This window comes from Amborella trichopoda, chromosome 8 (assembly GCF_054954075.1).
Source record: "Amborella trichopoda isolate Santa Cruz 75 chromosome 8, AtrichopodaSantaCruz75HAP2 v2.0, whole genome shotgun sequence".
Taxonomy (NCBI): domain Eukaryota; kingdom Viridiplantae; phylum Streptophyta; class Magnoliopsida; order Amborellales; family Amborellaceae; genus Amborella; species Amborella trichopoda.
The window spans coordinates 6995288-7004458 of record NC_142343.1 but is presented as its reverse complement, the minus strand read 5'-3'; the positions used below and the strand labels follow the sequence as shown (position 1 = coordinate 7004458).

At 37.8% G+C, this 9171-nt stretch overlaps 1 protein-coding gene across 1 annotated transcript; it reads right to left on the bottom strand.

Moving 5' to 3' along the window:
* Positions 1 to 3628: 3628 nt before the first annotated feature.
* On the bottom strand, positions 3629 to 8398 carry LOC18436190 (laccase-17). Its single transcript, XM_006846212.3, has 5 exons — positions 8000 to 8398; positions 7772 to 7923; positions 6101 to 6474; positions 4294 to 5265; positions 3629 to 3975 (listed from the first exon to the last, which is right to left on the bottom strand). Exons 1-5 carry the CDS (start codon positions 8111 to 8113, stop codon positions 3845 to 3847), a joined length of 1743 nt encoding a protein of 580 aa, XP_006846275.1. The 5' UTR covers positions 8114 to 8398; the 3' UTR covers positions 3629 to 3844.
* Positions 8399 to 9171: the final 773 nt, after the last annotated feature.

Here is a 9171-nt window from a genome sequence, read left to right as displayed (position 1 = left end):
GTACATTATTTCTGAGAATAAACTTTTTTTTTTTTTTTTCATATTCATACATCTCAATGTGGAGATGATAAATTAGAGTTTTCCAATATTAAAACAACTTTTGCGAATAGATTTTTGAGGTGCACCCTTAATTCTACATTTTAAGGTTGGCAACCTTATATATACTTTTTCTTTTTAACTATTTCTTTCTTTGAAATCTCCCTCTTGCACGCTAGCAAATGAAATACACGGAGAAATATTCAAAGATGAGCATATATACTATTCTCCCATCGGAGGAAGCTGTTCATTTGCTTCCTTAGATTAAAAAAACTTACCTGGAAAAATGTTTTGGAACTGAAAATTTTGGGATCTATTTAAATATCATCATATGATTATTCTCAAAAACATATACATTGGATTTTTTTCTCTTTTACATTTAGATCTTGCTGTCCAAAAATTGGACTGTTCGTTTCATTTTGGGACATTGTTTTTTTAGGTGTATAGAATATGTTTCTTTTTTGAACAATTGTTTCATGGGGGCTGGACACATTTTTATAATATATGGTCCAGAGGTATAAAGCATCAATTTTAAAGATGGATGTAAATAGGTGGTCCATCTAAAAGTAACTGTAACTACCAGTCCTAATGTTTTTTTAATATAATTATTATTTTTAGTTTTGTTTTTAAAAAAATCATATTCATAATCTCCATATTAAAGATTATATATTCTCTAAAAATTAAGATCGAATTATATTTACAAAAAACATATTTATTGCTAAGCCCGCATTTCTACATGTGTAGGCCTGCATGTGTCCTTCTCTTCTTCTTCCTTTTCTCGGCTTTCGAGTTTGTATCTAGGTAGGACACATCCCAAAATTTGGGGTCCTAAAAATATACCTAATTTAGTTTTTTTCCTAGGGAATGAATAGGTAGCTTGTTCCTATCATCATGATTAAAATCTTTTCCCAACTACTTGGAGTTCTAAAAATATATTTTAACTTAATTTTTATACAATGGAGTAGTTGGTTAGTTTGCTCCTATAGAAGCACAAAATAATTTAGCTTCATTAATACACATCCCATTTTTTAACCCATTTTTTAAGTTTGTCTATTAGGAGTGAGAAATGGGTGGGATTGACCTACCAACCCAATGGGTTGACAGGTCTTGGGTTTGGGGTAATTAAACTTGACAGGTTGGGTCCAGATCTAGATCAACCCAACCTCTAATGAAAAATATTGTACATGTTATGCATGATGTTATAATAATTAATTATTCTTTATATGTCAACCTTACCTGATCCGACAGTCAAATCCAATTGACTGACCCGACCTGGACCTGTGTGGGTCCAGGCTTACCCATTTACAGCCCTATATTGAGGTTAGTGTGAGGGAGGTTTGGATTCGAGGCTGGAGAGCTAATACAAGTGAAAATCAGTTTTCAAAAAGCAAGTGGCATAGTCATAGCAATAGAGTATGACTTTAAGGGGTTCCTCTAATGGGGAGTTATATGACTTGGGATAAATTGGGACAATCCATGCAAGATTCTAATTCAAAATGGATTTATTTAAGGGTGTGGTTTGTATAAAGTTGAGGCTTTAAATAATCAAATTAAGGTACACTTTCAAATAGTGTCGAAATATTTTATTTCACAATCATCAATCATTATAATGACCTAAAAATTTATTTTCATCTCTAAGTATAGATTGTAAATGTTAAAAAGTGGTTTAGATTGAGCAGATATATGAACACTTGAAAATTTTTAAAATTGACCATTTAAATAATACATCATAAGATACACTATTTTTGAGTCATAAAATCTATTCTTTCTCAAGTCCATAAATCTTGATGTCGAGATGATTGAGTTTGAAGTTTTTTCAACATTGAAACTACCTTTTCTATTAAATTTTTGAAGTGCACCTTAATTTGATTGTTTATGTCCTCACCCTTATATAAAACTTCTTTCTTGATTTAAAGCAAGTTTCTGCCATTTAGGGTCGTAGAATTACTCCTCGAGAATCAACTTTGTCAAAATTGTCAGTATATTACGTGTTGCCAAGCCACATAAGGAGATAGGAGGGTCTCATGAAACATTTGCTATTGTGGATTACTCCCGAAAAAAAAAAAAAAAAAAAAAAAAAAAAAAAAAAAGGGGGTGTATACAATGAGACCATTTACCTATGATATAAAGTGGTCGCAATTATTTATAACCATCCGATGTGAAATTTGATAGTTTGGGTGTGTCACAAAGTTTGAAATTTTTTTTTTTTAAGCTTGTAGTTGGGCAATGGAATAAATGCAGCCATCCAATTTCATATCCAATGGTCAAGATTAATTGTAATCACCTTATACTAAAGGTAAATAGTGTCATTCGATACTTTTACAAAAAGAAATTGACCTTATCGATGCGTTAAGTTCATTTGCCTAAGAAGGATAGGAGCTTGGTATTTGAAAAGCTTAGATTTATGAATCAAGGCTTTATAAACTAAATAGTGGTGGAGATTTTCATGAGCTGATAATCATCTAAGGAGGTAGGTCATAGATGTAAAATATGGCGGTTGATTGAGAATTAAGCCTCAAACAAATCTTACTCTTTTGTTTAGAAAGAAATTGTTTATTAAACAGCATTTTCAACATTATCTAGAATGCTTATTGGCAAAATGGACCAAATCCAGTGTCATAAGTGAACAGGATACAGAACACTAAAGTTATTGCATCATAAAGTTTACCATAAGGTTTCTCACGAAGATGCCTCAGTAGCAGAGGTTATTCAAGGAGATGTGTGGAACACTAAAGTTGTTACATCAAAATTCAAGTTTTTCTTTGGTTTTTGGATGAGGGGAAAACATTCACAATTGATAGACTGAAGAGAAGAGGAATGATTGTATCTAATGTACACGGAGATAGATCGCTTATTTTTTAATTGCCACTTAGCCTCCAAACCTTGCCCCAAGTTTGAGTTGAGCATCTTTTGTTGCATTACATGTTAGAAATGCGCACTAGAACACCATATATGATTCATCTGGTTGGCATCTATAATACTTCTCAATCATCTTCATCTATGTAAAATCGACATGTGTGTCAGTGTTTGATATGGACCGAGTATCAAAAATATTTATCCAAAAGTTGATATTTTAGATATGACACATCTATGTATCATTTGAAGAAAAAAAATATTAGCTTTTAGATGACATTAAATACTTTTATAAATGTTACAAAAAAAATATTATGTTTTCAAAATGTGTCATGTTAGGTTTTGCTTTTGAGGATTTTCAAAATATATACCTCTATTTGAACTATCTTCTCCTGGCTTATCTTTATCTAAACCATCAATTATGACGATTTTCAAATATTTGTAGTTCTACTCGATCTGTACCTTTTTAAATTTTAAATTTCATAATTAGATATAAAGTAGTTTTTCATATCATTATTGAAATCTCTTATGCAAAACTTACATCTCTCAATAAGCTTTAGAGGTATGCCTTATTGAATTGTTTTAATTTGACACCCTGCACAAACCACACCCTCAGCTTATTTTCTCACTAATCAGGGCTTCGGTTGAAACTCCATTAGAACAAATGTGAAACCAGTACTCCAGGGAAAATCAGCTATAATTTGTTCAGGGGAGTGCACATTAAGTAAAGAACGTAAGATGGAAGGAACAAACAAACACCATATTCTTCATTTAAAAAACATTACAAAATTTAGATTATTGCAACCGCATGTGTTACTCACAAGCAAAATCTAAAACAACCACCATCAACTTCTCCTGTCATACCCTCTCAGTGGAAAAACCCAAAAAATGGGCACAAAAAGGAATAAATTAAAAGGGCATCCCCACGAGAACGTGAATCGCTTCCATCAAAAACTCAACATGCGGGAAGATGGGATGGTGGAGGAAGAAGCTTCTGGTTCGGGAGCTTCCCATCATTTACCACCCAAGCCATCCGGAGACCCCAGCTTATGTGCGCCTCTATGTGACAATGCATGAACCATACACCTAAAATCACACCATCAAAGAGACTAGTCAGCATGTGTACACAACATGAACAATCCCATTCACACTCACTACTCGCATGTGTTAATGTAACCCCTTCTTGCTCTATTTGAATCTATTAGAGAAAATCCTTTTTTTTTTTATGGTAATTCAACGGGAAATCTATTAGTAATTTTCAGTAGAATTGAAAGGCACAACCTATAATTCAAATATAGAGGTGCCAACGACCCTAGCCTTTTTTCTCAAAGAAAATCTCTCTGATGTTGTAAGTACAAGACGGTAGAGAAAGATATAGAGAGAGAGGGGGGACAGAATCAGTACCAGGATTATCAGCCAAGAAGCGGAGAGCCACCCAACCACCGCTCGGCACTCCAATGGTGTTTCTCTCGACAGGATCCACCAAGTTGAAATTGGCAGGATCAGTAGAGGGATTGTAATTCCCGAAGCCCTGTCCGACCACGAAGAAATTGAAGCCATGCAGATGCAGAGGGTGGCTCTCCACCCACAGTATCCCAGTGTCCTGCAACACCAGCTCCACCCTCGTATTAAATTCGAGGACCTCCACCCTAGTGCCATTGCTCACATTCGTGTTATTGGGTGGCATCCCTGTGTAGTTGAACTTGTTGGGCGGGTTGTCAGGAAAATCTGTCCTGTATACCCCTGCCGATTGCCCGAAGAAATGGGCCTGAAGCAGTGCCGTTGTGGGCAATGAGAAAGAAACATTATTGATAGAGGCCGCGAATTTGGTGGCATTATTGGGGCCTTGACAAGTCTGGTTCTTCGGGCATGGGTTGGTCCCAAGGCCCACAGTAAACAGGAACCGTTTGTCTACTTTTTGAGGCACATTTGCAGGAAACTGGTTGGAAGCCAGGCTGCGAAGTCTTCGACTAAAGTTAGTGGCAAAGTTGGTGTCATTTAGGGAAGGAAGGCTTGGGAGGAGGAGGGGAAACTTAGGCACTGAGATTGAAGAGTTACTGAGAGAGGAGTTATGGTAATGGAGGATCCCTGTGGTGGTGGAGTTGTCGGAGGCACCTCGTCCTGTAACATAGGGGCGGGCGGCAATCGCAAAGGTGGCATTTGTTGGGTTGGGTTTCACAGTGAGGAGCACGTTGGTAGTCTGTCCGGGCGTTATGAGGACAGTATTGGTGGTGAAGGGCTTGACGTAGATGGCATCGACCTCGACCACAGTGAGAGAGTGGTTGGCAATGGAGAAGAAGAGCTCAGCGTTGAGTGCAGCGTTGATGATGCGGAGAAGGAAGGTCTTACCAGGCCTAACTCCAAGTTTGAATGTGTCTGCATACATACAAACTTTTTATTCTTATATTTCTACGTGTTATATCAAATTTGGTTTAGATCGACTTTTGTGATACAGTGTTTTCCACATTTGTTTTTTTAGGTAGTTAGGCTTTCCACAATTGATTTTGCACAACTATCACTTAAACTCCTGAGATTTTGACATTTGAGCTCCTTGCTATAATTTCATCCACTTTCTAATTAAAATTCCCGCCTGCCATTTTAATATTTTTATTTTATTTTCCCCAAAACATTACATAACATTGCAGCCCATAAAAAGGTATATTTTTTAATGTTAACTTGGGACCTCATAGAAGTTTTAAAACACAATTTTAATAGATACACAAAAACAAGTATTGCTCTATGGAATGTTGGGCCGTCAAAAAACAATACACCCGTAGAATGAGTATAGCGGAGATAACAATGTTGAGATGGATGAGTGGCAAGACAAGAAATAATAGAATTCGAAATGAATATATTTGAAAAAATTTTGGTTTGGCATCAATAAACCAACTCTATCCCTACTCCCCATAGGGCTCAGGCCCGATACGAACCCACCCTAACCAGGTCAAAAAGGCCATGTCCCAGGCCCAGCCCTAGCCTATTACAGTCAGGGCAGGCCAAATAAAATAGAAGAAAAACACAATAAAAAAACAAAGAAAAAAAGCACTGGCCGGCCCTACCCTCGGGCTGTGTCGTGCCATAGCCCGAACCTCATACCACATTTCGTTACCTTGCGTTTTAGGGTGGGGCTGAGTTGGGCCACCCGAACCATAGCAGAGAGAGAGAGAGAGAGAGAGAGAGAGAGAGAGAGAGAGAGAGAGAGAGTTGTTACCCTTAGCTGAGCAATTGTAAAGGGCACCAGGATGTCCATTGATGGTGTAAGAATCCGAGATATTAGGGCCTCCACCTGTTTGCAATGCCTGGCTGATGATGGCCTCTGTATCTGCTGTCCACCACTCTCCCAAGACAATGGGGATTTCCTTATGAGGCTTAGGGAAGGGGTAAGGAACCCCTATCTTAGGCAAAATAACAAAGGGACCATAAATAGTAGCCCTAAGCCATGATACATGGGCATGCCAAAAAAGGGTCCCTCTTTGTCCAATTATTGTGAAATTGTAAGTGTAGCTTTGGCCTGTTTGGATGGGGCATTGTGTTATATATGCAGGACCATCTGACCATCCAGTCTGAAGCTGCCGCACCCCATGCCTACACAAACACAGAGCAAAATTCCTACATTACAATGGAAATTCATGAATTATAAATAATGTACTTTAATAATCGATATGGAATGGCACTGAAAGAGAGAAAAAATACATATGAATCTAATTCTTGATAATTTACTGGGAGGTAACTTTTTTTGGAATATCTACGAATTTTTGTTTTTCTCATGAATTAATTTCTTGAATTACTAGAATTTTCCAATAATGTATTTTAAAACTTGAAATGGAATGGCACAGTTGGCAAGGAAAACAACATATGAATACATCCTAATTCTTGATAATTTCTTGGGAGGTAATATTTTTGGAATATCTGTGAATTTTGGATTTTTTCATGAATTAATTTTTTTTAAGGAAATGAGGAAAAATATGATGGAAATATTTTGATAATAAAATTTCTTGAGAATTAATTTCTTTATGGAAATGAGGAAAACCAAGAAGGGAAAAGAAATATTTTCTCTTTGAACTTGAATTAGAAATAATGTTTTTGTGGACTTAAATTTTCTTATTTTGTTCAACTGCGCACAGTAGCTTCTAATACGTCGAAGAACGAATCTTGTCCTTTAAAAAGAACGGACGTTGCTGCATGGTCAAGTTAGCACAAATCTCGTGATATGAGTGACATGTTTTCTTTTAAATTATGACACTTAACAAGAGAAAAAAAAATAACGTGCTTAGAAACCACATGTTTTTTTTTAAGATAATTCAGCGGGAAAGATACGTCCCAACGGCTCTACATGTTGTTTCAAATAGTTTCGGACTTAGTTTTTAAAGATGTTGTTAGTGGGAATGAAAAGAGGAGTCGGGTACGGGGTGCGACTACTACAACCCACCCCCTTTTACCGAAACCACATGATTTTTTAATTCACCCCTTTCCCGAAAATTACATGATGATATGTATCTTTTACAACCCAACCATAGTGTGGGTCAGATTATTAAATGTTTTAGTGGGATAGTGCCAATGAAAATGAAAACCCAAGGGATGACTAGGGGTACCACCCCGCCCGTTTACCGAAACCACATGATATGAATCAGCTAAAAAGGTCGCAGATATAAGCCAACTTTGATAGGGGGCAGTTCAGTTATTCAAAAAAAAAAAGAAAGGAAGTAGGGATAAAGGTCGTGACGGCCGGACCTGGGCCGCAACTTCTAGGGCCCGGTCTTTTTTGTCCCCATCAGATTGGTCAAAAAAAAAAAAAGGAGCTGGGCTGCCCGGACCATTGCCAGGCCTAACTAGAAAGAGAGAGAGAACGGTGATTTGGGTCATTTAAAGGTTGTTCACACACCAATGAATGGTGACGTTGTTGGAGACGCGATTCACCACCTTCACCAGCACTTGGTCACCCTCTCGAGCCACGATCTTAGGGCCAGGCACCTTCCCATTCACCGTTATCACCTGCTTAGTGCGACACAATCGAGTGATATTTTGTAGCCTAACCTGCACCCACAAAACAGACGCACACCTCAGTCCCCACCCACACAAACACTCAAAAAGAGAGACAGAGAGAGAGTACATTGAAGGTATAACGCCTGGTTATGCTGGCCTCTGTAAGCCCAGGGGCGAACCCAAGTGTGGAAAAAGTGCAGAGAATCAAGACAATGGCGACAGAACTGAAGAATGCTGCCATGGTTTCTACTTCACTCTCACAGTTCGATTCTTGGTTCTTCGAGTTTGGGATTAGAGGGTATTTATAGAGAGAGAGAAAGGGGTTGGCAAGATATTGTTAGTAGTGTTTCTAGCTTCTTTTACTGTTATTTTATTTGGCTGTGTAGGTATGAGATTATCCATCTAGAGTATAGAAATACTACGTTAGAGAGAGAGAGAGAGAGAGAGGGGTTTTTGATGGGTTCAGAGAGAGAAAGAGAGAGAGAGAGAGAGAGAGAGAGAGGTTTTTGGTGGGTTCATGTGGGGCGCAGTTGTGTTGGTCGAGCTGAACTTTAGAGTGTGCTTAAAGAAAATTTTGATTTTAAATAACGATTACTTTGATTGAGTGAGCTATTTGCATCAAGTTTAAGATTGAAGAGTAAATATGACAGGTCAAAAACAATTTCCATCTCTCTCTCTAGGTCAATACCAACTTCCACGTCTCCTCTCTTACCATAGGGACATTGGATCTTACCAAAAAGAGCTTTCCGATTGAGTAAATTATTTGCATCCAGCATTTCCATGTAGACAGGGCAACAGCATCTGCAACGTGTCTCTCTCTCACACACTCTTTCTCTCTCTAGGGGCGTTTCTCCAACCGTTATCCTTGATAATTACGACAGGCATTGGTTAACACACATTGATTAGTGCAGTAATTGGGACTTCCCATCGAAGTTCTAACGGTGTTGTCTTTGTGCCTTCTGTTGGACAGTCCAGATCGATAAGAGACCCTCCTCTCTAGTCAGATCTCAGCCGCCCATTTTAGCCCTTGTAGCCTTTCTTTTGTCTTGTCCAATACAATTGAGGTGTTTTACACTCCTGGATCTTGGAAGCATTCACAAACTTCACCCAAGTAATGAAAATTCCTTTATATTGACTTTTACCATTTTGTTTATATTCTAACTCTCCCCCCCCCCCTTCTCTCTCTTTCTCTCTCTAAAATGTTAACAACATCTCTCTCTCTATCTCACCCGCCCCCATTTTCCCAAATCAGGAACCGTTTTCCTTAAGGTTTGAACATATGTTAGTTTGTTGATGTTA